This window comes from Culex pipiens, chromosome 3 (genome assembly GCF_016801865.2).
Source record: "Culex pipiens pallens isolate TS chromosome 3, TS_CPP_V2, whole genome shotgun sequence".
Taxonomy (NCBI): Eukaryota; Metazoa; Arthropoda; class Insecta; order Diptera; family Culicidae; genus Culex; species Culex pipiens.
The window spans coordinates 42,411,203-42,425,859 of NC_068939.1; the positions used below are offsets into that span (position 1 = coordinate 42,411,203).

The following is a 14,657-nucleotide window of genomic DNA, read 5'->3' on the forward strand; positions in this document are numbered from 1 at the left end:
TACATAACCAGGTGAGGTTGCGTTAAAGTATTGACGAAATATAAATATATCAACGAACTATTGTTAGTCTATCGACCAAGTTGTCCTGCCCCTAGGTTTCAATAAAAAACTGAGCCAATTTCACGTAAGTTCTCAACAAATCTCAGGTGTATCTGTCTTCTTTGATTTGTGTTACACATGTTATGTGTAAATAGTGGTCCTACAATTAGTTTTGTTTTGTTTTGTTTTTTTATTTGGAGGTGGGGAAAAGCCCCTTTGAGTTGTGTCAGAGGACACTCTCTCAGAGAGGCACAAAACCACCTCGTCTTAACGCATCAACAAGTTTACAAACTCCAATGATACAAGACGAGCATACTTAAATCTAACAAATTATTACAATTAACGATTAACATTTATGTCACTTTCCTTAAAAATAATATCACAGATCTTCACTACAAATTCCTAAGATGATTGAGGACTCGATTTTTGATAGTGTTGCGAGGGAGAGAGAAATCAAAAAAATCAGAACAAGAATTGAAAATACGACACATGCTGGATAGTGGCTCATGATGTCCGTAATTCGTAAGTGCTCGGGGAACCCTCAGAAAGTAGTGTGTGCGGAGAGTGCGCCGGCGTATGTTGAAGTCGATGAGTTCCAAAACTGATGGGCAATCGATTGAGGACTGGAGAAGGTCGGTAACGAATGTTACTTTAGCCACATCACGTCGAGTAGAGAGAAGGTCAAGTTGTAACATTTTGCAGCGCTCGACGTAACATGGAGGATTCAACGGGTCGGCCCATAAAACGTGCCGTTGTGCATTAGTTTCTCAATATTTCCGCAAGAGGCCGGTTTTGATTTAAGCCATCAAAGCCAGAACTGTCGAGGTTTTGTGAAACTAACTCCTTTTTGTATATATATATTTTTTACGGGAGCGAATGACCCATATTGTTTAAGTTCCCCTAATAAACAACCCTTTTTGCATCTATTAAAAACCTTTTTTGGTGTAAAATTTTTAAAGCACTTTACCAAACTTGATAATTTTAAATAGGGACTTACGGAACCCCAAACGAGACAGAATGGAGCAAATATTGCCTACATATGTCAGCAAATTCAGAGATATTTAAAAGACATTTTTTTTCTACGCTCATCTCCTGACTCTACACACAGACATTTGCATTTGTTAACATTTTAAAAAAGCTTTTGTTAATATTTTTTTTCCCAAGCTCTTCGACGTGGTCTACCGGGAGGAAACGCTGCTCAACGTGATCCGTTCCGTCACCCGTAACGGCCGCTCCATCGTACTGACCGCAGTCCTCGCGCTGATCCTCGTGTACATGTTCTCCATCATCGGGTACATGTTCTTCCGGGACGATTTCCTCGTCCCCGTGGACGAAGAGTACGTGGCACCGGATGGCCTGGCAGCGGCTGCTGCTGCAACGGATCCCGTTGGCTGTGTCGAGCCCGACCGGAGTCACATGCTGCCGGAGGAAGCTGGCTTGCCGTACTGTACGCCGCGACCCACCGAGGTGGAGCCGAGTGGCAGTGGCGGAGATGACACCCGCGAGCGGGGTTGCGACTCGATGGTGATGTGCATCATTACGACGCTGAATCAGGGCTTGCGCAATGGCGGCGGCATCGGGGACATCTTGAGGGCACCGAGTAGGAAGGAGACGCTGTTTGTGCCGCGGGTCGTGTACGACCTGCTGTTCTTCTTCATCGTCATCATTATTGTGCTGAATCTGATCTTTGGTGTCATCATCGATACGTTTGCCGATCTGAGAAGCGAAAAGCAGCAGAAGGAGCTGATCCTGAAGAACACGTGCTTCATCTGCGGGTTGAACCGGTCCGCGTTCGACAACAAGACGGTCAGCTACGAGGACCACATCAAGAACGAGCACAACATGTGGCACTATCTGTACTTTATCGTGCTGGTCAAGGTGAAGGACCCGACGGAGTTTACCGGGCCGGAGAGTTACGTGCACGCGATGGTCAAGGTGGGAGAGTTCATTTTAAAACTAGTCAAACTTCTCAACACGTCTTACAATTTGCAGGCCAACATCCAGGACTGGTTCCCGCGGTTGCGCGCCATGTCGCTGGCCGCGGTGGACGGGGACGGCGAGCAGATTGAGCTGCGCAGCTTGAAGAACCTGCTGGAGACGAACCACGTGGCGGTGCGTGAGCTGATGGCGCAAATTATGGAGCTGGAAAATAAGGTAAATTAATTGATTCCTGTCAAAAGTTGAATTATTACACATTTTTCTGATTCTTTACAGATGACCGAACAACGCAAGCAACGGCAACGACACGCACTGCTCAACCCGACCACGTCCACGTCCTACCAGTTCTACCCGCAACTCTGATGTTCGACGTCCGAGCTGCTCCAGGACAGGAAGTAAAGTCCCCCGTCCGCGCAGCTCATGCTCAGCCGCTCTGTTAATATCCATGTTGGCAAAATTAGTGTTACAATGTTACGTCTCTCGACCTGTTATTCTGTTACTTCTGAATGCACGCATTTATCTCTATTGTGTAAATTGTAAAGGTGACACTTTTGAGCAAATTTAGTCCAAGTTACAAAGTTGTAAGCCGTCGTTGTTAAAATTACCCAATACTACTTGCAGGATAGCGTTAACGAAAACAATGAAAAAAACTTAGGATAATTAATTAGTCAGCGAATCTCTTTGGAGCAGCACTATAAGCGTTTGTCCCCGTTATGCATGTTACTTCTAGAATAGTGTATTACAAGTAGTGAGAAATAAAGTTTACAAAACATTTATCGCGAAACGAAAAATTGTCCAAAAAAACCTAACAATCAATTCTATTTAAAGTTAAGCGAAAAAAAAAATCAACTCTTTAGACTGTACTTTACCAACGAACTATTTTTGTGACAATCCCTCCTGTTTACTATTTTTTTTAACAAGCTAAACCCTGTGTAACAAAGGACAATATAAGCCACACACATGCACTTAATTCACGCGCTTTAAAACTAACATTCCTAATCTCGCGACGCTGTCTTCTCTATTTTATGCTCGTAGTTTCGAGTCCTAAAAATTCCTTAATGTTAATGTGATATTTTCCCCGTCGCTTCTCTTCTAGCACAATGCGATTTGTTAACGGCTTTTTTTAGTTTCTATACGTTAAGGCTAGCAGCGGTAGATATACTAATTAACAGACACACTTACACACACACACCATCCAACGATATGAGAAAAGCAAATAAAATCAAACGTAAATCTTTACACAGAATAATAATAAACTGTTGTGTTTCTAAATATAACTAGGCATTTAATCAAACATTGCAGTTAAACTTTAAAGCAGAGCACACAAATACACACTGGATATAACTCGTTTGGCTCGTAACACAAGTGGATGTTTTAATCAAGTACACGATTTAATAGAAGAATAAAACAAACAGCTCTTTTCATAATGCTAGTGAAAAATTACGGGATGAATTTGAGGCGAGAAAGGATATGAAATTGGTTAGAATGTGATAGAATAATGTCAATAAATTATGTTGAAAAATTAAATACTTTAATATTTTGTTTTCGTAGATATTGAAAGAAATCCTAGAAATTAAAACTGACGAATCAATGGAAATAAATTTCAGCTAAAAATCTTTTCAGAATAATAGGGTCACTTGAGTTAGAGCCACTAAAATCACATGAAGTTTTTAAAATGCGATAGCTTAGGACAATCTTTGGCGGCATGCCATGTTTTAGATAGGTTGCCACGGCCGGTCGCACCGAACCAGATAATCAATCCACACAACAGGGAATAAGAAATGGAGGATTTGGAAATCGGGAAGTGTTATTGTTTCACTTTTTTAAGGAGACAAGGGAAATTCTCCGAAGTGTCTCCAAGAATGTTGAGCTTGGAGTTAGATGGTTTTTGGTTTTTCTCATCGTTTATGCCTAGCCTAGATTGAAATCAGAGTGTGACGAGCGAGAATTCCCGGGATAAACTTCCTGGGAAATTGGCAATTTTTGAACCTCTCGATTCCCGGGAAATTTGATGCATATGAATTAGAGGTGGGCAAAACCGCTCTTTTAATAGAGCCGCTCAATTTCGTTCGCTCATTAAAAAGAGCAGCTCACTTTAAAAAAAAAATATGGAAAGATTATTTTTAGGAATTGTGTGATTTTTATAGTTATTTCATTAGACTTTCATAAGTTATTTGAGGAAAACAAACTAAAAGCTAGAAGATGCGCAATTCTCTACGAAATCAGTCTTTTTTAGAATTTTAATTGTTGTATTTTTTAATCCGACTGAAACTTTTTTGGTGCCTTCGGTATGCCAAAAGAAGCCATTTTGCATCATTTGTTTGTCCATATAATTTTCCATACAAATTTGTATCTGTATCTTTTGAAGGATTTTTTGATCGATTTGGTGTCTTCGGCAAAGTTGTAGGTAATATATGGAGAGCAGGGCTGTGGAGTCGGAGTCGGAGCCGGAGTCGGTGGAGTCGGGTCTTTTTGGGAAGCTTGGAGTCGGAGTCGTCAAAACTCGAACAGCTGGAGTCGGAGTCGGAGTCGGCTAAATTTTAAGAGCTGGAGTCGGAGTCGGAACCGAAGATTTCTGATAACCTGGAGTCGGAGTTGGAGCCGAAGTTATCTTAAATTCAACAAAAAATATGTTTTTTTTTATTGTTCAGTATTTCCTATATAACAGCTTAATTTACAAATCAACTTATATTTTTAATTGATTTATCAGATGCCATTATGTTTTTGAAGCTTTTTATTGTGATTGAAAAGCTCTAATTGTATTATTACACTATAATCACTTAATGATAACCTCTTACCCAAGTATGTTGTATCATAATTTAAAAAATAATAAATAAAACATTTGACCAAATTTCATCCAGTTATTTCTGAAAAAAGTACACACAAAGTCATCTTTTACCCCAATAGCGAATGTCTTAGAGGTTTTCAGTTAAATCATTTTTTAGGAAAAATTTACGAGGTACATAAAAAAATTATAAATAGTAATCACTGTTTTTGCAGATCGAAAAAGAGTCACTGACAGTTTAACTTTTGTAAAAAATAATCAACGATAATAACAATCTCTTACTTGGAACTCATCATGCGCATTTTGTTTATAACTGAGTACAAGAAAATCAAAGTGTTGCATTTAAAATAATTGAAACTAACAAAAAATGTCAAAAGAAGTTGCAACAAATTTGAAATAATCATTGATTGTCGATGTTGATGTTTATTTTAGGTAAACTTTTTTGATATCGTTGCAAATTATCGTTGAACAATTCTCAAGAATTCAGTACAAAAATGAACTAATAAAAAAATGTATAGAGCAAAATATAGGATTTTAATTTATTTTTCAAATATTATAGATAAAAAAACGAATTGATGTGAAATATTTGTGACCTAGAAAATATTTTACTTGTGAATATAAGTTTTTTATTATATTTTAATTTTTTTTTCATATATTTTGATGGAGGCGCAAGATCATCCATAAAGCTTCGTTTTAGGTGAAGATTCACGAAGTATCATGCGCCTCCTTTTAAAAGTATATAAAATTTTAAAATTAAAATAAATTAAAAATTTCCAGGTAAAAATATTTTCCATTTCACAGATATTTAAAAAGGACATATTAAGCGTCCTTTCCACGAAGAAATTGTTTAGATACATTGATTTGAAATAATAATCTCCTTCAGCCATGGTGTGATGTCCATGTACATCTTAAAAAAAAAAACAAAAAAAAAATGTTTCGTTTAAAATTGTCATTTAAAAAACAAGGTGCCTGTCACTGTGCTTCTTACAAATGTCAGCCTGAAAGGGAAGTCAGCCTGAAAGGGAGCAAATTGAATTAAGGTTAAGCAAATAAATCCAAATTTACTTACAAAACTGTTCTTCTTAAAATGCCTCTAAAACTGAAGATATTTTTTTATTTCTGTTTCCATAACGTATAAAATTTGTAACCTAGAATTTTTTTTCCGTTTATTTACTTTACTTTGCTTTACTTTTACTTAACTAATGTTTCTTGAGAAAAACATGACGCTTAGAGAGTTTTAAAATAATCCTATTTATCAATGTTTAAAAAATAATTAACTTATGATAGTTATCTAACTTTTGAAACATATATGTGGAGTCGAAGTCGGAGTCGGAGCCAACCATTTGTTCAAAGCCGGAGCCGGAGCCGGAGTCGGAGTCGGAGTCGGAGTCGTTTGAAATACGACCCGACTCCGCAGCCCTGAATGAAGAGGACATCAAATGTCAACTTTTCAGAAATTTCCAGGTTATGCAAAAAATCTTTGACCGAGCTATGAATTTTTTAATCAATACTGATTTAAAAAAAATCGAAATATTGGTCGAATTTTTTTTCAATTTCATTTTTCGATGTAAAATCATATTTGCAATCAAAAAGTACTGAAAATAGTCGCAGTATTTCTTTTTTTAAAATTAGTGCCCATGTTTGCCCACCCTTGAAAAAAATATTTTAGAAAAGCTGAGAAAATTGTCTATATTTTGCTTTTTTGAACTTTGTTGATACGACCCTTAGTTGCTGAGAGATTGCCATGCAAAGGTTTAAAAACAGGGAAATTGATGTTTTCGAAGTATCACCCAAACATCCTATTATTTTCCAATGTCGATATCGCAGCAACGAATGGTCCGATTTACATTGCTAAAATATGAAACATTCGTGAAATTTTCCGATATTTTCGAAAACAATATTTTCAAAAAATTTAAATGAAGACTAACATTTCAAAAGGGCCAAATATTCAATATTAGTCTTGGTTTAAAAATTTTGAAAATATTTTTTTCGAAATGATCGGAAAATTTCACGAATGTTTCATATTTTAGCAATGTAAATCGGACCTAAAAATGGCTTTAACTTTAAAACGGTGCTTTTTATCAAAATTTCACTAGAGTATTTTTTGATTGCAAATTTGATTTTACATCGGAAAATGAAGTCGAAAAATTTTTGCGACCAATATTTGGATTTTTTGGAAAAATCAGTATTGATTAAATAATTTATAACATTTGCCTAATCACGCCTTCCGTCGGACAGGGAAGTAAATGTTGGCCCCGGACTCACCTAAAAAGGTTAGGTCGTCAGCTAAGTTCAGGTGCAGGAGTCGTCTCCCTGGGTCCTGTCTCGGTGGAGTCGCTGGTAGGCAGTTGAACTAACAATCCAATGGTCGTCAGTTCGAATCCCGGGGTGGATGGAAGCTAAGGTGTAAAAAGAGGTTTGCAATTGCCTCAACAATCAAGCCTTCGAACACCTAGTTTCGAGTAGGAATCTCGCAATCGAGAACCCAAGGCAATGCTGTAGAGCGAATAATTTGATTTGATTTGATTTTTGAAATATTTGAAATTGTATTTACCAATTTACTGTTCACCAAATGTAGAGAGTATTGTTTTCGATCATCAAAAATTGTTTTTTTATGCAAGAATAAAAATGTGTGGCTTTCGAGGAACTGGAGTTGAAGTCAAGAAATCTTATTAAGATGCAGGCGAGTTCGACATTATTTATGATTATACATAAATGGAAGTTGTTTATGGAGTCAATGTGGTTGTATCCATCCAGAAGCTGTCTTAATTGTTTGATTCCGTTTGAAAACCTACTGGTTTAGTGAAAATCTTCTCTGTTTGTTGGATCAGCTTTGCTAAAATTAGTTATGTTTTTTCGCTGGACCAGGAAGAGCTGAAGGATTCCAAAATCGGCCAGGGAATTTATCTACGACACTCTCGCCGCAGCTCTTCGTTATACGTGAAAAAGAATAACCTCTTCTAACCGATCGAAACTTGAAAACCCCGCATCTAGACGAGCTTCGATCTAAAAATTCGGCAAAAGAACAAAAATGCAAAATATAGCGTTTGGCCGAAATCTCGAAGAATTTCTCAGTATCCCATATGGGTCAAATTTTGATTAAAAATAATAATTTCGTGATCGTGATTCCGATTTTATAGACATGACCTCATAGCAAGACAGGCTACATTGCATATAAGGTTTGATCTATTGATTATTTTCAAAAGTTTTGAACCATTCTAGTTTTCTAAACAAACTCCTGTAAAATTATATGACATCTAAAAATGTTACCTAAGATAAAGTCCGCTTAAAATTAAAAAAAAGTATATTAATTCAGTTAATGTTTAGTTTGATTTTTTTTTTTTATTTTTTTTTTATTTTTTTTTTATTTATATTTATTCAAATTTCTTTTCCATGTACATTCATTCAGTTAAAATATTATTGAGTGTCCAATCACAAACGATGACTTTTCACCTCAATTTTAGTTTGAGATTTGCACTTCAAAAAGCCACCTTGCGTCTCCTTTAAATATCAAGGAAGCGCAGGGTACTTGATAATATATAATCCGTTGTTGGCGATTGCTGTAGGAATTTCTTTCAAGGTATGGTCAATAAAACACAGTTTATTTCATTATTTCCAAAGGATTCCACTTTGTTTTCTTGCGAAAAAATGTAGCTAAGCTATTTTCGATTCATTGTTCTACTATGCGTACCTCTAAATGTTGTTGATTTTTTCTTTGTTGTTCTTTTTTTTTTTTTGCATTTATTTTACTCTTCGCTCTGCCTACTTGGTTTTTTTTAATCATTTTGCTTCCTTCTTTCTTTCCCACCAGGTTACAAGTGTTACACTAGAATAAATCTGAAAATAGCGCAGTGATAGTTTCGTTACTTTTTAAGGTCTTGTTAGGCTTGAGTTTGTTGCTCCTCTTTTTTTTTTGCTTTATCCCTCTCATCGCATCGCCCCGTCGCATCACAAATGTGTAATTTGAATTGTGTGAGTTATTTTTGTTTTTTGTTTTAATTTCTGCCGTAACTACGAGAGGCAAAACCACTACCGCACTACTAGTCCAAGACTTAAGAAGAAGAAGGAAACCAAACTCTCTCTCTCTCTCTTAAGCAAATTCATTTTAGTGTGAGTGTTTTGTTTGTGTGTTATCAAAAATAGTCCATCTCTTATCACAAATGATTTGCCTTTTCATTCTCTCTCACGTTCTCTTTCTGTCGCTTTCCGTTGATTAAAATATATATTTATAGTAATGGAACGAGCAGTTTAAAATAAGAAAATAATATATTTTCTTTTGCAATTGTAAATGTTTTGGTTTAAATGTTGCTTTGCTCTATCATTAGAGTTTAAATTTGTTAAATTTGTTTGCAATAACGTAAACTTTTCTAAGGCGATTACCGAATGTGTTGACAGGCATGGTTTCTAAACCTAGCTTAGCGACTAATTCTAAGCACTTTACGAAGCCTAATGAATAGAAGAACGATAATTGGGGGACAAATCTCTTTCTCTCTTTCTTTTTTCTCTGGGACTTGCTAACCGGATGCGACCTAGTTTGAAACATAAAAAACACGTAATTGTTTATCAGTATAAATGCTAACAGACTTTGAATGTTTTTCTTTTCCTCCATCTTTGTTCGCCTCAACTAACCTCAAACAAAACAATCAACTGCTTAATCTCAGCGTACCTACTTAACTTCAAAAAGGGGTGAGGAAGGAAAGAACGTTTTAAATTATCACACTTTTTCCTGCTTTTCATTTATACAAAAAGACTGAATGTTGCTCAAAGCACCAACTTCCCGACCATCCTGTTCCTAATCCTTGTCGTCCATCTCTCTCTTGCCCTCAATTGTATTGAATAAATGAAACGTTCTAAAATTTGAGAGTAAAATTCGGCCCACAACTTTCGCGCCACAAATGGTTTTAAGCCTACAATTCTACGGTATTTTTACTTTATCATTTTGCGTGTTTCACTATTTTCCTTTAAAAGAGAGGACCCTGGAGACCCACAAATTGTCGATTTTAGATCTGCCTGTATGACTGCTTTATGTTCATCCTAGCTTAGTAGCAGTTTAGTACGCGTAATAGTAGAGTGAGTCTGTGTGCAGTAAAGGTTTGTAGTAGTACTAATTCTGGCTGGCTTTTTTTTCTTCTCACACTTGCGTTGCAATATTCTCGCTAACTTTTGTTGGGGGACAGTACAATTGTTTCGCTTCCTGGATTAGTTATAAGTGTTTTTTTTCTGTTAAGAGCTGCATTGGGTTGCACGCCATTCTGGCCGGAATTACATTCAAGTTTGTTTACTTCTTCTTCACCCTTTGTTACAAATACACAAACTTTTACAAATAGATTTTATTCTTGGGATGTGCGGTTTCGTTTTGCGTTTTCATCATTTTTTTTTGACGCTTATTTTGAACGGGGGGAGGATTTAAAATGCGTGTTTTAATTTTTGTTTTGTGTTGTTGGTTACCGGTTCGCGAGTATCTCAATTGGCGGATGGCGCATAAAATGCATTTTTTTTTGTAATCGTTTGTTGTCTCGTCAGTATCCGTCCAGCGGTGGCTACCGCTGTAGCAAATATTAGGTGTAGATTTGGAATATGATCAGGATGCTCAGGATGGTGCAGATGAAGCAGATCAACACTGGCAGAATCACAATGAACCGGAGGGATCTGTGGCGGGAAAAGAGCAAAAAAAATGTGTTTATGTTATGTTGCATTAACACACAATAATCGACGATAACGGATAATAGCTCATTTTTAAAATCTTTCTAAAATTGACCTAATCCAGCCCTATCATGTCAAATTTCCAATGTTAATTTAGTAAGATTCAAAGCAAGGGGTTTCCAGCATCAAGGATTACTGACCAGTCTAAATGGAATTACAGTCGACTCTCTGGCTGTCGATCTTCTCGATATCAATATTGCTCCATCTATCGATGAATTCTTCAGTCCCTTCAAACTGCATACTTCGATTGGCTTTATTCCTCGATATTTTCTCTTGCTTGAAGGATCTCTTCCTCGACGGTCCCTTGGATTCTGTTTGCTTAAAAAATCTCTTCCGGTTGTCAATAATTTCACTTTCTCATGGCTTGCATAGACATTTTGCTTGGCGAAACGAAGCTTTGAAGGGTGTTTGACATTAGTCTGTTTTTGTTTGATGGACGTTGCCATGATTCTCTCCCATAGCTGGGTATCAGGAAAAAATATTTTCAATCGAGTCTTCATTTTGCATCGTTCTGTAAACTGATGATTCCCTTCCTCGACGGACCCTTGGATATTGACAACCAGAGAGTCGACTGTACCAGGATTACTGACAATATGCCACGGATTACTTTGATTTCCCAGAATTACTTGGGATTACCAGAAACCACGCAGAATTGCTAAAATTTATAAAAATAACTTGGAATTACTGCCTAGCTTCCAGCATATTGAGAAAAGTCTTTGGAATTGGATCGACTGACAGCTGAAAAATGCACAAAACCACGTGCTTGGCAATAATGTTTTTTTTTTCAAAAAACCGGAATTTCCCGAATCCCGACTATTTTTATATTTTGTACGGAGAATTCCCGGAATTAAACAAAAATCTAACTTTGGCCTGAAAATTACACTGGCATTACAATTAATAAGTTTAAACATTTCTTTAAAAAATCATAAATAGATACCATTTTATTTGTTGTAATTTTTGTTTTTCAGACATCTTAAACTAAATAAAAATAAATATTTATAAGATACTTATTTAATTTGAATTAGAAATGTGGTGCATATAAAATTCAAAGCACAACAGAGAACAACAAAAATTAGTTCAAGCTATCTAAAAACTGCTATCCTTGTTTAGATTGATATTAATAGAATTAAGCTAATTCTATAACTTTAAAGCTTGAAAATCAAAACAAATATAAAGAAAACATAGATTATGTGACTTTTTCAAAAACATCCTGGGAATAAATATTTTTTCCGATTTCCGAAAAACTCAAAAACCGGGAATTTGACGTTTGAATGCTTTTTCATCGGAATACATTTGAATTAGAGAGCATCAAAATTAGTGGACATTCCGAATTCACTCTGTACTTCTTACAACCAAGGCACCAAGCAAAAGCAAAATGCATTCTGCCGACTTCCCTTTAAAAAATTACTAGTAGTTACTTGAATTAATGGGAATTACTGTGTAACTATGGAATTACACGAATTACTACGGACTTACTAGATAATTCGAGAATTACAGGAATTACTGCAGAATTGCGGAGTAGTACTGGAATTACTGAATTACTTATTCAAAATCCGAATGATCCCGTACTAGTTATAACTTTGGTTTCTTACATGAAAACTAATAGGCAATAAATAGAATCATAAAAGGTTCATCTAAATTATTTTTTTAACAGTTATTTTTTATTGTTTTATTATTTTCTGCAAAGTGTTTTAACAAAAAAGAATCATGGAATTACCAGAATTACTGGGATTATTAGGAATTACCAGGATTACTCTGGAATTACTCAGTAAATCCGGAATTATAGAATTACTTGATCAAGTTCCAAGTAATTCCGGATTAGTGACCAGTCGGATACAATGCTGGAAACCCCTTCATTCAAAGTATAAATATTGAAAAAAAAAAAATCACAAAATACTGTAATTTCCAATAATACTCAAATTTTCATAATTTGCAATATGGGTACCAAACGGAGCGAAACTTTGTATCCTTTATACTTTTACGGTACTTGTTCGGTAACTGGGCGTTGTTCAACTTGGCTGCTTTTTAACTGAGCGCTCGACAAGGCGCTCGATAACTGGGCTGTAGCCTAGTGACAAACGTCAAAAAACAAAAACAAACCGAAATGATCGAGGGGGAAGTAGATGCAAAAAGCAAGTGCAACAAATCAGAAATCACATTACAAGTTTTTTTTTATGAAATTTCATGTCAAAATTAAACAAAAATTTGAAAGGGAAGCTCTGCAAAACATAGAGCAACTTTTATTTTTAAATTTGTTGAGAAAATGGTTTGCATCGGCGGCCTTTCGTCATTTTTCGTTCAGCCGAGTCACCGTGTTTTTTTAATACATTTTTTTCTCAAAATTTAGATTTTTTTAAATTCTTAAATATTTGTAATGTTTAACATGGGTATCAAACAAATTTTGTGTACTATTTAACTCTAATAAAAGTTTTTTTTTGTTGAATACAAAAAAAAAATATCACAAACCACCGTATTTTTTTGAAAGAACTGAAATTTTCATAATTTGCGAAATGGGTACTAAACGAAGCGTTATTTTGTATGCTTTTTCACTTTTATTACATTTTTTTATTTTATTGAAATTTTTACAAAATACCATACTTTTTCGAAAACACTCAAATTTTCCAAATTAGCAATATAAGTATCAAACGAAGCAAAATGTTGTATTCTTTTCAATTTTATTAGAGTTTTTATGGCAAATACTTAAATTTTCACAAAATATTTTTTTTATATACTACAATTTTCATAATTTGCCATATTGGTATCAAACGAAGCAAAATTGCATGCATTGTCACTGTTTTGGAATAAATACTCAAATTACCACAAAATTTGTTTTTTTTTACAGTTCAACCTCGATTATCCGATGCCTCAATTATCCGAAGGTTTGCATGGGACTTTGGAAAATCAAATCATGACCAAAAAAAATGTTATTTCGTATTTTTTTTATACTTCCTCACTTTTAACATCAAATTCGAGTTCTGCGACCCCATTTTAGTCCAATTTGAATTTTTGATCGCCTTTTGAATTTTTGAAAACAAAAAAAATTAAATATCAGCAATTCCCCACGAAAACAGCATGGTTTAAAAAAAGTTCACCGATCGGGCCAAAATATTTCTGGGGGTTCCTTGGTCGAAATAATTAGACCCTTTTTTTGTTTGGCCATTAAGGTGACCTACGCCGTGTAGTAAGTAAATCTTTCCCTGTTCCTGAGGGGAACACCCGTGAAGAGTATCGAGGCCGGCATTTACAAAGCGGATTCAGTGACAGTTTATCAATCAACTTAATGTTAACATTCCATAGGTTGTCTTCCTAAGGTGTCGTGATAAGGTCCAGTTTGTGACGATACACTACCTTCCCTTTACTAAGCAATCGAATCCAGAAGGGAAAAGATCGCCAGTTGTGTTGGTCCGAGCCGGGATTTGGACCCCGATCTACCGCTTACGAGGCGGAAGCGTTACCAGCGTAGGGTGGTCCAAAAATGGCCATTATCGTCGATTTTCGCAAAAACCACATTTTTCAAAAATCATAACTCCGCACCATTTCAACCGACTTTTGTCTAACCCAACATTTGAAAATATAAGATGAAAACTTTAAATGCTGTTTTGCTGGTCTCGGGACCAAAGAGCCTATGTCTGGAAGTATTTTCATCAGATTCCTAGGAAAATTTTACATAATATTTCAAAAAAGGAAAATTTATGTTTTCAATATTCAGAGATACGATTTTTTGAAATGACAAAAATATGATATATAAAATATCGCATGGATATGGTGATCATAGCGGGTTGCAGACTGGATTTCGTCATGTATATGTGATGATTGTCTTGCCCAGGTTGCTTAGAAATTGATTTAAAGGAATTAAAACCAATTCTACCAGAACAGGACAGGCAGCACCATGAAAGCCATCCATTGCCGGCCGCTCCCATCTCCACCATTCACCGGGGCAGGAATAAGGATTAGGAGCACGGGAAGTGTTGATGCTAAACTTACTAAGAAAAAGGCAGCGAAACCGCAGGCTCTTTTTCCCAATCCTATTGTGGAACTTGATCAAACTGACCGTTTGACCAAATTTGATCGAATTTAAACAACAAGGCTGCGTAAGCGTCGCGGGGAGTTGGTAGTTGTGATGGGTAAAGGTCTGGGAGCCGCCCTAAGCAAGCGATACGACCATTGGCATAAATCAGGGGTGACCAAAGTA

At 35.9% G+C, this 14,657-nt stretch overlaps 2 protein-coding genes across 7 annotated transcripts in view; one reads left to right on the top strand and one right to left on the bottom strand.

Moving 5' to 3' along the window:
* Positions 1-3,294, top strand: part of LOC120412372 (inositol 1,4,5-trisphosphate receptor) — a 72,418-nt gene extending 69,124 nt beyond the window's left edge. For 2 of the 4 annotated variants that reach the window (XM_052709534.1, XM_039572795.2), the window contains 3 exons: positions 1,204-1,974; positions 2,032-2,193; positions 2,254-3,294. In XM_052709534.1, the coding sequence (XP_052565494.1) occupies positions 1,204-1,974; positions 2,032-2,193; positions 2,254-2,340 (1,020 nt within the window). In that variant the 3' untranslated portion in view covers positions 2,341-3,294. Of the gene's footprint in view, positions 1-1,203; positions 2,194-2,253 lie in introns of all 4 variants that reach the window. The other 2 variants (XM_039572793.2, XM_039572794.2) reach the window with 1 other exon arrangement.
* A 5,448-nt stretch (positions 3,295-8,742) lies between these two features.
* The window catches only part of LOC120412373 (rho-related BTB domain-containing protein 1), a 114,932-nt gene continuing 109,017 nt past the window's right edge, over positions 8,743-14,657 (bottom strand). For all 3 annotated transcript variants that reach the window (XM_039572796.2, XM_039572799.2, XM_039572798.2), the window contains one exon: positions 8,743-10,411. The gene's annotated coding sequence lies outside the window, so the exon portion shown is untranslated. The remainder of the gene's footprint in view (positions 10,412-14,657) is intronic.